Genomic DNA, 18,916 nt, shown 5'->3' on the forward strand with positions numbered 1-18,916 from the left:
TCAATATTCATGTGTTTATCTTTTTGCATCAAAGCCACTTTCTAGGTCTGGTTTTCTCTCCGGGGAGCTGGGTTGTTTGTTTTTAGTTTAGTCTGTTTTGGTTGGAGGGGGAAGAGGAGAGGATAATTGTTGAAATGGTCTGCGTTTAATAAAGGGAGAGAGCGAGGTGTTGACGCTCGCTCGTACAGTTTCTAGCGGAATAAAACACTCACTCCTATTTATAAATATTTAACAACTAATAATGAAGCATTTATCTGGAGTGGATAAGACTTCTTGGTGTAATTATGAACTAAGCTTACATGCCAAATTCTCCCTGAGGTGTTATTATGTGCTGCTCTCTGCACATATTTGTGTTTTTATGTGTGTGTTCTGTCCATTAAAAGCAGCATCAAAACAAGACAGCCTCCGACCGACTGAATATATCTTATTTCTCTCCAAATAGATAATCTCCCAGAGAAAATTCACCAAAGCCCTGCTTAAACAGGGCAACACAGTTGGGAAATCGTCTATTACGGTGAGCACTTTCCCAAATCCAAAATTTATCTGGTTGCTCTCTCTCACGCTCTACTTATGCAAACATCCAGCAGTGCACAACACCAGCAAATGGCCTTATGCAAGCGTTTCATGGCCTAACCTTTAAAAGCTTTGCACTTTATATGACAGAGGTGCTTAGAATTTTCAATGCCACTATTGAACCCAGGCAAACAGAACAAATTTTCAATGTACACAAGAAACTTCCTAAACAGTCAGGTGCGGTATTGAAGGCGGGCTCTATGGTAGAAAATAGCCAGAGGAGCTTTTTAATACAAGCTGACAGAACGCAGTGGCAACAGTTGAACATGCCAGGCTCAGTGGGTGAGAGGAACGAGATCTATAAAACAAATGTCAAACAAATGGTTAGCTTCTGATTCAGTTTTCTCTTCTGCTGGAAACAATTCATCATTCTCAATCTCTCCAGATCACCGCTGAGGAGCTGACAGGAAATAACGATTATGTTGAACTCTCATTCAGTGCGAGGAAGCTGGATGATAAGGTAGGAAGACATCCTGTGTATATGTTTATTCAGAATATAAAATGATCTTCCATAACAACAAGGATATGATGCCATATGATGCTTTTTAAGGGTTCATATCATAAATATTTCTCTGAGGTCCATTTAATCCTGAGTTTTGGGGTCAGTACAATTTTTTTATTTAGCAAGGATGCGAAAGTGACAGTAAAATACATTTATAATGTTACAAAAGATTTCTATTTCAAATAAATGCTGTTCTTTTGAACTCTCTATTCATTAAAAAATCCTGAAATTTTTTTATTACAATTGTCACAAAAATATTAAGCAACACAACTGTTTTCAACATTGATAATAATAAGAAATGTTTCTTGAGAACCAAATATTATTAGGTTACATATAAGAATGATTTCTGAAGGTTGATGTGACACAGAAGACTAGAGTAATGTATGCTGAAAATTCAGCTTTTCCATCACAGGAGTACATGTTCAAATATATTCAATATTTCACCATATTACTGTTCTAAAGTAGCCTGGCTAACGTCAGACCTCTTTCTCATTGAGACGTGGTCTGGGAACCACATGTTCATTTTCTCGTATTTGAGGCGTGGTTTACGAATGCCCAGAGCCGTTTATTGGGCGCTACGAATGTCTATCAAATGCACCTGTACGTAGCTCATAGCCAATCGTTTAAATTCTACCAGATGACGTATGTAGAGCGACAGAAATTTGACGAGGAAGAAGACGAAATAAACTTCTTAGAACACTATCTAAGGCTGCATCGAAAGATAACTTCGCGTCTGATGCCATGTTGGATCCATAGATATAAACAAACTGCTTCGGTGTTTCGCATAGACGTCGTCATCGTCTTGCTGCTCCCTCCCCGTTCTGTGATTGGTCCCCTCGCTGAGGTGAAAATCTGGTCCATGGTATCCAGGCTGCCTAGCAGCGGGAATAAAATCGCGCTGCGCTCAAGGCGGCATGGGGAAACCCAGGCTAGTTCTAAAGTACTTGTGATCAAATAAATGCAGCCTTGGGGAGCAGAGATTTCTTCAAAAACATTACAAATCTTATCGACCCCAAACTTTTGAATAGTAGTGAATCATTTCCTTCACATCGAAGACACTCGTAATTTTTTTTCAACCTTTTCTCACAGTCTCTCTGATTCCTAGAATTAAACAGTCCAGTTTTTGCAGCTGAGCAGTTTTCTGCTCTCTTGCATTAAGACTTGTGTTTGTTATCACGTGTCAAATATAGTTTAACTCTCCCATCCTTCATCCTTGCCTCTTGGCAAAGTCTGCATTATATTGTGAGAGGAATATGAATTGAGCTGCTCAAACTGTTGAGATCAGACGGAAATGATCAGGGATGCTGTTAAAAACAAACTTCAGCCTTGAAGTCCCCATACTCGGAAATGCGGTCAGACAGTTGAGAAAGAAAAAGGCAGAGAGTGAGAGCGATTGACAGAGAGAGTATACTGTTCCTCTAGGAGACACAATAAACTGTTGTCAGCAGGGTAATTACATGGGACTAAAATTAAGAAGAGGAATTAATACAAGCATAACAAATGATCCACAGGAGTGTCTTGGTTTCACACGGAGCGTCTCGCAATGCTGCTTGACAAGACGTCAAATGGTAGTATGACAGGGCCATCAGGTAATTGAGAAAATGATACGGAGACACCAGAAACTCTTAACTAACGCTCGACCATGACATCTGGAATACACCAGGAAAATGAGACCCAGGCAAGGCAGAAGTGCTGTTACATCAGTAGATGTACATTACACCCCATAATAAATCGACGAAACTCTTGGACGTGCAATCAACCTGTCGAACTGATGTTCACAACACGGTAATATGCATGGTCGCTCACCATATCAACGTGCAGCTATTTGTTAATCGAAAATCTATAGAAACTAAAAAAAATTAAAATAAACCATTTTATTGAAGAGAAATACCAACCTAAAAACGCGGGTCAACCTATACAGAGACACCACACCAAACACTATCTCATTCAATGGAGAACTTCCGTAAAGGGGCGGTATGAATGCTAACTCATCCCAGGTAACCCAACCCCTCCCGTTTTATATTATGAAACCCCAGCACTGATTTTTTGTGCAACACTTGCCAATGAACAACGAGGGTACACTTCACCCTACTACAATAGAACAGGAAAGCCTTCTTTAAATCACTTTTAATTTAAGAGCCCTTTTCTTCTCCTTAGTCATAATCCTTCAGTGAAAATCATATCCTCTGCATCTGAGTTATTAAAACTCTAATTAAGCTTCTAGACTGGTGGAGAGATCAGAGACCCAGGCTGTCAAAATTCTCTGAAAACTTTTGATAGTTGCTATTTCATTCCCCCGTCTTTAACTTTGACTGAATGACTATAAGGATTTAGGAGAACACTACTGTTGTAGACAGCATGTTTGAACGTTAAGCTGTGAGTGTCTGTTTTGACTCTTTTGTGCGTTCTGCTCTTTTTATGTGTTAAAGTTGTTCTGAAAGATCTGAAAGTCCTGAAAATGGCTCCTGGTAATTCAGTGCAGTTTTGATCATTCAGCATACCTGCCCCTGTCCTCTGAGAAAAAGTGAAAAGTGACTAATTAACTGAGGAAAAGCTGCAACTGTAGGAAACTTAAAGACATGAATGCTAGTTTCTTATTCTCAGCAGATAATAAGTTTTCTAGTTTAAGATTTATACAGTATTAGGGAGATATTAATGCATATTTCAAATATGCACATTTAATGTTATGTAGGCTAACTTTACAAGTGGTGAAAATAGTTTAAAAGAAGGGAAATATTTGTGGTCTAGGTCAGTATGTCCCTCTAATTGTTTACAATTTAAGAAAGTGATTTGCCATTAAGCAAGTGATTCTTTTTTTTAATGGTATGTTACTTACTGTAAGTATTCTGAAAAATGTGTTTTATTACCCACACCAACTTCAGTGTATGTGTATATATATTTCTGTTAGTTAATAGAAATGTTCATGTTAGTTCACAGTGCATAAAAAAACCCAACTTTTAATATAAAAAATTTATTAGTGCATGCTGAGATCAACATTAGCTAATATTAATAAATACTGAAACCTTATTGCAAAGTGTTACCTATAATATTTATTTACTTTACTTTAATTTATTTTATTTTAATTACTTGTACACAATTATTATCCTGTTAATTAACTGTAGGTCATTTGATTATATTTTATTTAAGGAACAATGTCATTATTCAGACATATTTAATAGCTAAATGCTTTTTACGTTGCAGAGTCAACATTATTAAATCTTAATAAAAGGGATTTGTTTTGAAAAACATTTTAAAAATAAATAAACTAAGTAACAGGACACATTTGTTTGCATTTATTATGGTGCTATTAATGTAACATCCACCCCCTCAGTATTTGGCTCCCAGCAGGTGAAGAGACCCCTATCAGACAGATAGCAGCAGAGATGGGATGGGGACAGTGGTTGCACAGAGAGCTGCTCAGAAAAGTCACCAGCAAGGACACAATTACGGTAGTTTTCACTGAGAGTGCCAGGCAGAATTTAGAGCAGGTGCAATCCCAGGAAAGAGCAGTGGAGTGCATGTATATTACAGTATTGCTGAAGCAGTGAGTAAACTGATGTTATAAAGACAGCGAGTTGCTAAAAAACGATGTTTCATGTAGTGACGATGCTGCTGGGTCACATAAATGCATATTAGATGCATAACACATATGGAATGTAACACTTTGTTTTGATAGTTCACTTTAGACATGCTACTAACTAACTTTGCAACTACATGTCAATCAATCATAAGAGCTGCAGTACGTAGATTTTTTGGGTTAAAAATTATCCAAAATATATTTTTGAGCAAGTACATAACCAGCCAGTGTTCAAAACTATCTGCTTGCCGTAGCTCGATTCAGAATGGTAAGCTTGTAATAATGTTTTTAATTCCAGTGGATTTCCGCGGGAAATTCGAGCATGTCTTTGCGTCATTACGTCACATCTGTACACATAAAGAAGGAGTCTCGGCTAGTAGGCTATATTGCGTGTGAGGATGTTGGAGGTGGAGATTTATAGCCTTTTCTCGCAGCACTTGATATAATTAAACTTATCAATTCGATGGCGGATCCAGAAAGGTTCAAACGACAATCACCAGGAGATTCACCCGTTGTAAAACGCAAAAGACTTCGGACTTTGGAGAAAAAAAGAGACAGCAACCTGGCCCATGTGAAAAACAAGGATAAATATCGGAAGGGCATTAAATGTAGTCACGCAATGCTGATGTTGTTAACATTAACAATTTGAGAACAAAGTATAATAAGCGATCGTTAGATTTAATCAGCATGATTCACTGCAATGCTTTTTTCCCTTAATTGGTCAGAACAAAAGTGGACTTACTTGTTCAGACGACATTTTCCGGTGAAAATTCTTATGTTGGTCATACTTCCAAAAAGTAGAATCTGTGATTGCGAATGCCAGTATCCACACCGGCGCTGTGACTGACAGCCGCACATTCTCCTCAAAACATTGGATTCATCCACGCTGTGCCGTGCCGAGGCACAACGCACGTAAAGTTGATAATTCCGCGAATAACTGCAATTGCAGATTTCGAACAGAGATGGCGACAAAGAGGAAAAACTGCAGCTTTAATATCTGCTTAAACTTTATTTTGACAGACATTCTACTGACTATAAGTAACTTTAAGTTTGCAAGTACATGTCAACTTCTAACCCTAACCCTAACCTAAAAGTCCACTAATACTCTGTGATTTGTATTTGCAAATTAATGAGAGTTTGTTGAAATGTGGTTGCAAAGTTAGTCAAATATCTGATGTGGACTATTGAAATAAAGCGTAACCTCTAAAATCTCTCCAGGATCAAATTATGGGTCATGTTTGTAATGCCATCAGCTGATCTGTATGCTTCTGTTCTTCCCTCAGGATTTTTTCAGCAAGTCAGATCCGTTTTTAGAGATCTACAGGGTAAATGATGACACCACTCAGCAGCTAGTGCACAGAACAGAGGTAGGATAACCGTTTCTCTCGAAGATCTCCCTGTGATAGTGCTTCAGCAACGTTGAATTGTTTTTTCCCCTCTCTTCACACAGACCATCATGAATAACCTCAACCCCATGTGGAAGACCTTCAAGACATCCCTTAACTCGCTCTGTAGTGGAGACCATGAAAGAATACTGAAGGTAAATTATGATTTATCAACACTTGCTGTAGGAGATGAATATGTGGTCATGTGTATTTGACTGACACTAACAAATAAATATATGGATCCATTTTAATTTAGTTTTACATTTACATTAGCATTTGCAATTCATGTTCCAGGCAGACGGCAGCTTCTAAGAAGCTTAGAAGAACATGTATTGTGTTTGTAATTTGATGTAGCTGCTCTGCTTTTTACCCATCAATAACTCTACTACACTTCAGTTGAAATGCACTTCAGCACTTTGGGAAAAGTTGTTTTAATTAATATATTTCAATGTTTAGATTTACGGGCTATTTTGATGTGGCTTCAGAAATATAGAATCAGTTTTTTGTGTGTAAGTGAGATCTGTCTGAAGATCTGTCAGTCTGCCTTCATGTATTTTGCTATATATATTTATATATTCTGCTTTATGTTATCCTCACAGTCTGATCCACCCAACAACTGCACATAATATATATTTTTTGGCCTTAAAGGGTTAGTTCACCCCAAAATGAAAATTCTATCAGTAATTACTCACCCTCATGTTGTTAGAACCCCGTAAGACTTTCGTTCATCTTCAGAACACAAATTAATAAATTTTTGATTAAATCTGAGAGCTGGCTCACTCCTTCATAGGCTTCTATGTTATTGAAACTTGCCGGTCCAGAAAAATATCTTAATTTGTGTTCTGAAGATGAACGAAAGTCTTACAGGGTTGGAACAACGTGAGGGTGAGTTATTACTGACAGAATTTTCATATTTGGGTGAACTAACCCTTTAAGAAGGAATTTATGGCAACAACATGACTAGATCAAATGTGAAATTAATCATGCACAAATACTTAAATAGATTGACAGCCCGTACTTTTTTGTTTGTTTTGGGGCATCGATATTTAGCATGTTTAAAGGGATAGTTCACCCAAAAATGAAAATTCTGTCATCATTTACTCACCCTTAAGTTGTTCCAAACCTGTATGAATTTATTTCTTCTGGAGAACACAAAAGATATTTTGACGAATATGGGTATTCAAACAGTTGACAGCCCCACTGACTTCCATTGTATGGAAAAATTGTTCCAGTGAAAAGTCACTGGGGCCCATTAATTGTTTGGTTACCGACATTCTTTAAAATATCTCCTTTTGTTTTCAGCAGAAGAAAGAATTTCACACAGGTTTGGAACAACTTGAGGGTGAGTAAATGATGACAGAATTTTCATTTTGGGGTAAACTATCCCTTTAATGGAGATTTTACCATTATTTGGAGAGTATAGAATTAAGCTATAGACAATTTGGGAGCAGACGTCACAGTTATGTCCCTGCAGTTGCACGCGCATTGTGGTGGCAGAAAAACAGTGGTAACAAGTGGAGGAAAATAGGCGATATCCACGGAATAAGAGAAAAAAATCTCTTGTTGTGCCTTTAAATGTCAGAATCGGAATGCAAAAAAAGAGGGTCTTATTTTTACAGAATACTGTATATAACAGATAAAATAACAGATTTTCTTTTAATATCACTATTTAAATTATGTTCTTAATCTAGAATTGACCGTTTTACTGGTAGATGATTTCTTGGCCAGAGCTAGACAAGCTTGGTGAGGTCGCATTTACTCGGACAGACGAGCATTGCTGATTATCATACTACTTTGAAATTCATGTGTTGCTGGACCACCGTGTGTGTTGAGATCAGATATCTGGGGCAGGAACTCATGGCTCAGGATAATTAGGCTTGGTGATCATGTGTTTAAGCAATGATTCACCAGGATTTCCCATGTGTTTTTTACATTTCCTAATTTGCCTTCCTCTTTCTGGTCTCTTGCCTTCTCTTGCTTCATTTATTCGTTCGATATTCATCAAAGACTGCCTGATTTAATTGGGAAAGGAATTACTCAGGGAAAGTTTGAGCTAAACAATGTGTTCAAGCACACTAATTTAATATTAAAAGTAAATTCCCGCAGGAATCTGAATTAAAGTACCTCCTGTTAAATTATTATAATCATGATATATAATAAAATGTGCCTACTATAGATACTATTAATACAATAATTGTAAGTTTTATTGCAAATTTTTTTTTTTTTTGGATAATGCTGTAATTTGTCCAGATTTTTACATTATAGAAATGTTATTATTCTTCTATGTATTTTATTCATAAATATATAAATTTTTTTGTTTAAAAATGTCTCTTGAATTAAGGTTCATGTTCTTAAAATTCAATAATTCACAAAACATTATTATCAGCACAAACCATGTTTATCCTCACTGCTCAACTAGCAACAATTCCTATATTATTCCTATTCATTGATTAATTTGTCAATAGTAAAAACATATGAACTGCTGGATTTTTAGATATAGACTTATTATATCTAAAAGTTCAAAAGTTGGCGTCTGTAAGATTTTATTTGTATTTTTTACTTTATGACTCTTTAGAAATGATTCTGATATGCTGATTTGGTACTCAAGAAACATTTCTCATTGTTATGAGAGTTGAAAACAGTTGTGCTGTTTAATATTTTTGTGGAAACCATGATTATTTTTATGAATAGAAAGTTCAAAAGCATTTATTTGAAATATATATATATATAAATTTTTTTTAATTATTATTATTTATTTTTTTATAAATGTAAAAGTCTTCCCTGTCTCTTCTGATCTATTTAATGCATCCTTGTAGAATAATACTTACTCATCAAGGATGCATTAAATAGATCAAAACAAAATGGTATTGGTAGTGTACTTTAAAGCGCAGTGTTACACTGGGGTGTTGGAGTCTGTGTACTCAATGAACTGAGTCCGTTTAACAACAAGATGCTTTGGTCCCTCTATAAACATCTCTTAAGGGCACCTGTGTGCCTCTTTCTGCTCATATAGTGCATCAGCATATGACTGCGTGTGGCCTCCCTTCTGCCCACTTATGACTTAACAGAACACAGACCTTAATACAGCAAACGACTCAGGCTCATTTAGTGCCAGCCATCCTCCATGCCATCTGCAGAATCACACTACTCACAGCTGGAGCTCACCCCATTCACAGACCTGCCCTTTAGGAGTCCATTAGAGCGCTGCTGCCTCACCACTCAGAGCAACAACGCTCAGTGTGGGAAACATGTCTTCCTTTTAGAACCTACTGAACACTTAGGAGTGCCGTGGTCGAGCCATGTGTGGTTAACTCGTAATGGCTGTGATTGATTGAATCCCATCCAATATTCGACAGGACTTATTATGACTCCAGTGAAGCGTATTTGTTGTGGGCTAATGAAATATTAAGCATTTTGATTTCATTTTTCTTGCTGTGTACACTGACATCTCACCCTCCTTCTAACAGGAACAGTCAGTTAAAATGATGAACCAGACTCTCTCATGAACATTAATCTCTCAGTCTTTCTACCGGGTGCTTAACATGGCTGTTGGTACATCAGTTGTTTGGTTCTTAATGTGGTTCAGAGATCCAGTAAACATAAAATGTCAGGAATCGTGACACAAGTCTCCTTTTGAGGACAGCTGTAACTTGAATTGATGTCCATTTCTTAACAAGCTTAGCATACACTACCATTCAAGATTTTTAAGAGGCAGTGAGACCTTTATTCAGCAAGTATGGCATTAAATTGACAGTAGAAGTCACAGTAAAGACATTTATGATTTCTATTTCAATTAAATGCTGTTCTTTTTAAATTTCCACAAAAAATATCTTGAAAATTTAGTTTAGTTTTTTTTTAAAAAATGAAAACTTTTCTTAATAAGAAAATGAATAAGAAATGTTTCTTGAACACCAAATCAGAATCATGTGACACTAACGACTGAATAAATCTGCTGAAAATTCATCTTTGTCATCACAGGGATACTTGGTAATTATTTAATTTAGTAAAACAGAAAACAGTTATTTTAAATTGTAATAACATATTTTGACTGAAAATGATTTCTCTGCATGCAAATATGACTAATATTTCTTAGTTTAACAAATTTTGCATTTATTTCAAAACTTAAAGTTATTATTCATTTTTTAGAACTATAAATCGTATAGTTATTTATGAAAATAATGTGAATATCACACCTGAAATGTTTTACCATTAGTTGTCCTCTCATACCTTTCTGCTTAATTTTACAGTTTAGTTTTTGTCCCCTAAATGTTGTGCAAATTACAGTATTATGAAGTATATTCTTTGATGTTTGCATTTTGAAATTTAGCTTGTTATAACATCAAAATTCATTCTCAAAGTCGGCTTCAATGGTTTAGGAATGAAGTTATTTTTTTTATTCATTTATTCTTTACTTTAAAGCTGAAGTGTGTAATTTCACGGCCACTAATGACACCAAACAGAATTGCAAATATATATATATATATTTTTTTTTTCCAAACAAATTTGTCTTCCATTGGTTGGACATACAGATAGTCCTGCCTCCGACTATCTTCATTAGTTGTTGCTGTGTCAAGCTGGCTTAGTTATAGTTGTCTTGGCATATGTTGGGATAAAAATATCCATTAAAGGGGCTATATATAAAAATGTTCATGTAATAATTGCTTTTTGTATTGCCCATGTGTGAACAGCTTGTAATGAAACTTAAAAAACGAGACCTTCCCTGACTTCCTACCTTGTCTATGAAAGCCTGTAGACTGATTTTTATGTGAAAAAGAATTTAGCTGTAAATATATTGGGTCATATTGGGGCATCACTTTCAGTCTCTTGTACGTTACGTGTGCACAAGTCCGGGCACGAGCAGTAAGTTGCTTGCTGTAGTTTTCTTAATGGCCACCGGTGTCGCCAATAACAAGGGTTTCTGAATTCTGCATATAGCTCCTTTCCGTCTTGCATCATAAAAGTATGATAATGTGGTTACCAAATTGCTCAAGATAAGACGTGTGAGATAAGATAAGTGTGAATGAGAAGCAACCACACTATGTTCTGGTTTCATATTTTACAGCAACATTTATAAGTCAGCTTATTTATAAGTTACCTTGTTGTCCTAGAAATTGCAGGAAACCATCAAACTTTAATTAATTTGTCATGTCACTTTATGTTTAATGCATGGATGCATGGGGCACAGTGATGGTGAGTCTGCTCCAGTTCTGTATACTGTGTGTTCGGGTTCCAGACATTTCTGGTGTTCAGCGCTCTCTGTGGACCGTATGTAGGCAACTACAGAGTGGGTTCAACAAGGATATGGTGTCCCCATCCCTCAGAATATCTTTTATGTATGCTTCAGAGGAAGGCTGGAAAAAAATGGTATCCAAACTAGACATAGAGGAAACAAATATATGTATCTATGTGAGGGGGATGGGGAGTGTGAAGAGAAAAGAAATATAATGTGATGAAAAAATTTAATGGAAAAAAGCAGAAGTGAGAGAGGTTGAATCACACAATAACAACTGGACCAACACATACCATATGGGTTTTAATTTAATTTAATATCTGGAATGTAAATGAAATCGAGTTCAAGGTTTAAGATTGTGATATGGGGCTTTAGATGCCTTATTAATATCTGTTGTTTGCCTTTGATCATTTTTTGCTTGTTGTGTTCTTCCCTTGACATCCAGTGTACAGTTTGGGACTGGGACTCGAACGGAAAGCACGATTTCATTGGGGAGTTTCAAGCTACGTTCAAAGAGATGAGATTGGCGATGGATGGAAAACAGGTAACGGTTTTAAACTTGTTATAAAAAATACTGCAATTTATTTGAGCACTTTCACATCCACCACACATCTACAAGCCAAGCAGCTTTTTAAATCCAATTGGCTTTATTTGAAACAGCTCTTTGAGATGTAGCAAGTTAAGCTAATGATGAGAAGGAACTAGTTTGGTTCAAAGAGTAATCAGCAAAAGTGAAAGATGAAAGAGAAATGAGGTTGCATGAGGAGATCTTCATGTGGGTCACAGTCAGTTTAGTTTCTTCTACATTCTGTAGAGAATTACCTCAAGTGTCCCTGACCTAAACTGCTGAGATGGATGGATGGATAGATAATTTTACCGTGATAGATGTAAAAGATAGATGGATGGATGGATGGATGGATAGATAATTTTACCGTGATAGATGTAAAAGATAGATGGATGGATGGATGGATGGATAGATAATTTTACCGTGATAGATGTAAAAGATAGATGGATAGATAGATAGATATAGATGCATGGATAGACAGACAGACAAACAAACATAGCCTACAGACTTTGAAACCAAATCCCTCTAAGAAGGACCTGACATTCACATTCCAAAAACATAATTAAACTCAAAATGACTGGCTTTGAAACGAACAATGTGCTCTAATGGAATTTTCAGTGGAATAATTGCATAATTAGAATCATTTTAAACCTTAATGACAACTGATGGAATGACTTTGAAACGCTAATCTGTAAGTCTGTTGCAAAACACCATGTTGCTTTACACTTTAAATGTCACGTGAACACACTAAAAACATCACATCAGAGTTCATATCCCTGTACCTTTTAGATCTCTAAGTGTCCATTAAGTCATTCGGCAAAACTTTAATTTGTAGTTTACGCTTTATTGCATTTCAAGACCACTATGCTGTGTAGAAAGTGGAAGCAAACAGGATAATTGGCATTTTTAAGGTTGGAAATTCACACAAAAAGAAGCACATCCTCCTTTATAATCAATAATGAGGATGTTGTTCTGTGTAAGGTGTTAGAGTTTTTTTTAGTACATCCCTATTAAACACTAAAAATGGCTCCATGATTACCCATTACTGCTAAAGACTTGATTAAGACCGCATCTCTTTCTGATTTTGATAACAATAAGCCATTGTCTTTTAAGCTGTCAGTTAATTGTAACTCCGCTAAAATGCACAGCTACAGCTGGATGACACCTCGTTCACTTGTGAAGTCCCAGCGCTCTGGGCTGGTATCTCAATACCGCAGGCATCAGTACCACACTCTGCTAATTATTTTAGAACATCGCTTCCAGGCTTGACATCATTCCTCATTATTATAACTAAAATTGTTGTTTTCTGAGTCTATTGTCTATGGAGCTCTTGTTTTGCTGCTCCAACGGGAAGCGATTATGCACCATCTCACACATTCTAATGAAGCTATCTCATTGTCCAGGTTGTCTCGATCAAACACTCCAATCCGTACTGATGGAAAGCTAATGGTTTTTTGTTTTACTTTTTTTTTTTTTAAACAATGACAGGTCCAGTGGGAATGCATAAACCCCAAATATAAAGTCAAGAAGAAGAATTACAAGAACTCTGGGATTGTCATTCTGAATCAGTGCAAGGTAATATTTTCATCATATAATGATGCTCTCTAGAGGACATCTGGCCCTTGTCTCCCCGAATGCCGTGTATTTCAAAAAGCGGCAGTGTCACACTGTCAGCAGAGGCGTTGATGGTTACAGTAGATGGAGGTGGGAACTTCACACAGCTAGAAGTCATTACATCCGGCTAAAATGTCCTGGCTCTGTAAATGGCCACTTAATTCTGATCATGGTTGGTGATGAGAAGCTTGAATTCACGATAGCCTGTCCTTTTGTGTCCACAGATAATTAAGATGCATTCCTTTCTGGACTACATCATGGGAGGTTGCCAAATACAGTTTACAGTAAGTCCAGGCAGATACCACTCGTGTTTTCTTAGTCGATGGAGTTAATTCATCTGTGTTTATATCAATAAAACTTATCATCCATTATAATTTGTTTTCTCTGACATTAGCATAGCCGCCAGCTTTGTTTAATGAATTATGTTCTTATTAGTCAGAGCATTCGTGATTTATTATTCATTAATATGTACATACTAATGGGAACAGGAAAAACAAAGTGTCATTCTAAATATTCAGTTTTTGCATAATTTATAAAACAATAATTGTTTCACCTGCTTACAGCAATGTGATTTTCACATGATACTGTGTGCACTGCAGTGTTTCATTATTTATTATCTGTCACTATGAGATCTTTCTGAATTGTTGTCATGTAAGGTCTACTGAAAGGTTTTTATAATTAGTTTCAATTAAAGGCTTTCGGCTTGTTTAATGAATTTATATAACGTGCAATTTTAATAAGTGTTGATATTTCTCTAGAAAGCATAATGGTAGACCTGCATTTTTTTAATTTTTTTACACAAACCTTTTCTGCTAAAATAGAACATTTTGTTACCAAGGAGAGGATCTTACTTTCAGGGATATTGTTAATTAAATGTTGGTTCAGGCACTTTAGATGAATGCTATAGAATCCATGGGGGTTCACTGGCTGAAAAATAACGTAATCGTGGACTGTACTTCAACCTGTGAACTTACTAATTTGATTTTTAAAATTATAATTGACAAAAGCACCAACCTTTAATTAATTGCCTGAGTCATTGAATTATATGATTATGTCAACATAATTTGTGATAAATGTAGTTAAATGCAATAAAAAAAAAAGAAAAATAAAGCTTTTGGGTTGGTGATAGAGATTATTTCAAGAAATAGGCTATACACTATAGGTATTACTTTCCCCTTGATTAGGAGTGTTATATGGTTCGCAATTTTTGTTTTATTGGTTGTCCTCCTGAAGATGTTTGAGAACCATTACTTTAGATGATTTGGTTGTCTATAAGAAACAGTCAGTCAGGTGTGTCCAAACTTTTGGCTTTTGGTGTATTTCTTTTGGTATATAGCCTATAATGAATATTGTGTTATGAAATATGTGTCATAACCAAGTATATTTTATGTACATACATAGTCCCAACTCATGCATTTTATAGTGCTACAGCTCTTACAAGCTGTTTATTTTCAATGCTGTTAGGAGACAGCGCTCTGTAGAGTACATCCACATGTGGTGTATACTTTTTAAGTAATTAGCTTGAAAGCTCCACGTTGATTGCTGCTTGTCTTTTCAGGTAGCGATTGATTTCACAGCCTCTAATGGGGATCCGAAGAACAGTTGTTCGTTACACTACATCCACCCCTACCAGCCAAACGAGTATCTGAAAGCTTTAGTCGCAGTGGGGGAGATTTGCCAAGACTATGACAGGTGAGCCGGCTGAACAGCCAATCAAATCCCAACTTCTGCTCTCTAGGTTCTTGACTTTTTTTCACACGACAGTTGTTTAGGTTCACACATATGTGAGCTCTCTTTCTCAGAGTGTGCAGGATTTTGACAGTATAGTGAGTAAAGTAGAGCCCCAGCATTGGGGTTTTATTTTGTGTGTGATGAAGTGAATGTGTAGTCTGTCTAAAAGGAAAAAAAAGTGAAGTGAATGAATCAAAGGTTCAAGGTTTGGTTGGATAGCATGGTTCCAAAACCTTGTAGATGTGGATGCATCATTCTCCATTGACAGACATTCAAAAGTAGCCATGTATTCTGACCAAAGAATGTTTTTTCCAATAAATAAATAAATATTTCATAAGATAGTAGGTTTTTTATGTCAATTTTTTTGTGTGTGTGAAAAACTGAAAGCCCTGAGGCAAAGAGGGCAGTATGCAGGTTGTATATTTACTTACACATGATGTTATGGTGCCTTGGAAGTGAGTCTGAAACTAGTTTCCAATTCTGGGTCAAATATAGACAAACCCAGCCACTGGGTTACATTTTTTTTATTACATTTTTAACCCAATGTTTGAGTTTGTCCATATTTGACCCAAAATTGGGTTAAAACAACCCAGCATTTTTTAGTGTGTAAGTCCAAGTCAGTGACTGACTTGCTGGCTATAGTTTCAGACACAGCAATGTTACGATGTGATTCCCTAACCTTCAGATATTAAACAGGAAATCAGTTATAGTGACGTAACCAAGACAGAACACAATACATATATGTATGCTTTTCACTTCAAACAGTAAATAGAAAGATGTTAACTGGAATTTATGAAAAACATGATTTTATTTTGATCCCAATTCACTTACCTGCTGCCTTTTTGCAGGAGAAACAGTGGAATGTGTAATTCACAGAATAGGCATGTTTTAATTAAAGATTGTTTTTTAGACCTGTGACTTTTTGAATTTCAACAGTTGATTCTTTTGAAACCCTGAAGCAGTCTTTGTATAACGTTCTAAATCCCAGCATTTTTACCACTGTAACTGAGCTGTTATTGTAGCTCTCTGAAAGGTCATTCAAAAAACTAATTTCCAGCTCCATGTCAAGCTATGGCCTCACTCTAGAACAAGATGGATTCACATCCATCAAGCCATTTGGTTGGGATGAAATCTGAAATCACAGCACATGCTGATTTGTCAGGCACTAACAATAACAATTATGCAAATCTGTGTCTATTACAAATGAGCAGTGATCAGAGGCCATTGAGAAAGGAAAGCATGATAGGAAATTTGGTATTTAATCCCCAAGATCCTCAATTCTTGCTAGCTCTAATCTCCTGTCCGCTTTCACTTCCGTGCAGTGACAAAATGTTCCCGGCGTTTGGCTTTGGTGCTCGAATACCTCCGGACTTCAAGGTAACTTCTTTAGCATTTATAGCGTTTTTGTTTTTTTTCATTAACGGGATGAATATTGAGCGATACTTCTAACTAGGCTTCTGCAGGAGTAATGTATGAACTGATATCAGCAGGTTAATTTCTCTGTGACAGATAATGTGTCTTTGTGCTGGGCTGAGAGTGTTTTATATTCATCTTAAGCTTCAAGCGTTTTTGATTAGATATATTGAATATCTGGATGTGACACCCTCACTCCAGACTTATTGTTAAAATCTCTTTTAAGTATTTCAAACATTGATATGGAAAATCTTGTGTTTATTTAGGCCTACAAAATGAAGCGAGGGGTATTGAATCCCCCTGAAGGGGTTATTGACCGGCGATATTGACCAGCTAAATGTACATTATCCTGCTTAGCCTACTTCAAGACTACTGACTTCACATAAATAAATAAATAAATCTATATTAAATATTCATTTAAGTTTGATTTATTTATTATGTGAGAAGATAGAGACAGCAAAGTGATAGCTAAGATATGACACTAGCACAGCTATGTAAGAAATCAGATGCTTGGGATAATTATACAATTTAGCAGTCAGTACATAAAAATGTTTGACTGCTAAATTCAGAAGTTGACCAATCAGAATCAAGTACGGCTTGTCCCGTAGATGGTTTGCTCGCGCTCTGTTTCCTCTCTGGAGAAGTGTTCAGTCTTTCCGCTTGAAAATTCTGTCATGTAAATAGCAATCCACCATGGCGTGAGCGCAACTGGCTTTTAAAGGGAATGGGAGATGAGACTCCCAAAACACACCCATTACTCATTAAGAGAATAGGGACAACTCTTTTAGACCATGAAAATAGGGCCCTTGATTCTCCGAGCAACACAAAATACGAACTACTAAACCGGTTTATTCAGTGAACAGGTTGAACCAGTTCACCAAATCAGACTGAATCATTTGAATCAGTTTGACTTGATCAATGAACTGGTCTCTCAAATGTGTCCAATTTTCAAACTCAAAAGTGAGTAATGTGTTCCTAAAACCATAATGTCTGCTTTTGCTAACTCTTTTTTTTTTGTGCAATTAACCGCTCTGGATCCGATTTCAAAAGTTCTGGAGTCAAAATCACACTCAACCAATCACAGCAGTTCTTGAATCAACAATACACCTAATCAAACGCGATCGAAATCTAAGATTGATGACAATAAACATAATATAAATGAATATAAAAATGTGCCTACCTATGGTTTTAATGTGTTTGAGTGTACACACACCATGCAGGATGTCAGAATTGCGTGATTACTTAAAAAAAAAACTGATGAACCATTTTTTTTAACTGGTTCACTGAAACGAACCGTCCAAAAGAACCGTTCAGTTTGCGGTAATATATTGGATTTCCCCTCATGGTGTGTTTCATATCATTCCTGAATAAATCAGTGTTTTGAAAGAATCAGTTGACTGAATGATTCAGTGACTCACTCTTAAAGGCAGTCATTTTTAGTCATGTTTAGTTCCTAAATTAATGGGGGTTATGGGCAACAAACTTCCTTATTCTGTAAAACAGGTTGCATCGCTTCCGGTCTGGTCTTTTACATTTACATTTAATCATTTAGCAGACGCTTTTATCCAAAACGACTTACAAATGAGGAGAACAATAGAAGCAATCAGACCAGCAACAGTATACAAGTGCTATAACAAGTTACAAGTGTAACAAGACTTAATATTTTAATCTCTTTTGTATGTGCTTCGTTAAATATAGAGCCGTTTTACTCAAGTTACCTTCAAAGGAGCAAGCAAAGATGCGCATAGCCGATGTTCATCACATATGCAGATTGATATCTAAAAGTTTTATTTTATTTTATTCTCCTTCTCACTAAAATGTAGATATTTAAATAGAATAAAACACCAACAGTAAAAAGAACTAGGTTTGCTGAATACCTTAAAAGTCCATAGATATCGCCATCAGCTAGTACTGCCGTTAACACTCTCCGACAAGTGTATGCAGACTGGTTTTCCTGTTTGTTAATGTGACATTCGGCATAAAGCCTGTGTTTTTGAGTGAAGGTGGGATCTGACTCACTCATAAAACCGCGAATTGTCGCCACCTACTGGTGTATCGATGTAACCTGCAGAAATAGTCACTGAAAAATGGCAGTGAAAAGTCCCTTTGCTGATGGATTGTATATAGCACTCTTGGAACATCGCTCAGCCAATCAAATTCAAGGAATTAACAACTGTGTGGTATGAATTATTCTTGAAAAGTACATTATTGATGTCAAAAATAAGAATTTTGTTTCTTTTCTTTTTTAATTCACAGGTGTCACACGACTTTGCAGTAAACTTCAACGAGGACAACCCAGAATGTGCAGGTGTGATAGAGCATTCAC

General features: G+C 36.3%; 1 protein-coding gene across 1 annotated transcript in view; it reads left to right on the forward strand.

Annotated features, from left to right (window-relative positions):
- The window catches only part of cpne4a (copine IVa), a 63,857-nt gene that overhangs the window by 35,075 nt on the left and 9,866 nt on the right, over window positions 1–18,916 (forward strand). The window contains exons 4-13 of the mRNA XM_082148968.1: window positions 443–514; window positions 959–1,033; window positions 5,936–6,019; window positions 6,103–6,192; window positions 11,713–11,811; window positions 13,321–13,407; window positions 13,671–13,730; window positions 15,005–15,138; window positions 16,500–16,554; window positions 18,847–18,898. Coding sequence (XP_082005094.1) covers window positions 443–514; window positions 959–1,033; window positions 5,936–6,019; window positions 6,103–6,192; window positions 11,713–11,811; window positions 13,321–13,407; window positions 13,671–13,730; window positions 15,005–15,138; window positions 16,500–16,554; window positions 18,847–18,898 — 808 coding nt within the window. The remainder of the gene's footprint in view (window positions 1–442; window positions 515–958; window positions 1,034–5,935; window positions 6,020–6,102; window positions 6,193–11,712; window positions 11,812–13,320; window positions 13,408–13,670; window positions 13,731–15,004; window positions 15,139–16,499; window positions 16,555–18,846; window positions 18,899–18,916) is intronic.

The sequence above is a fragment of the Leuciscus leuciscus genome (assembly GCF_965113295.1).
Source record: "Leuciscus leuciscus genome assembly, chromosome: 20".
In the NCBI taxonomy this organism is placed as follows: Eukaryota; Metazoa; Chordata; class Actinopteri; order Cypriniformes; family Leuciscidae; genus Leuciscus; species Leuciscus leuciscus.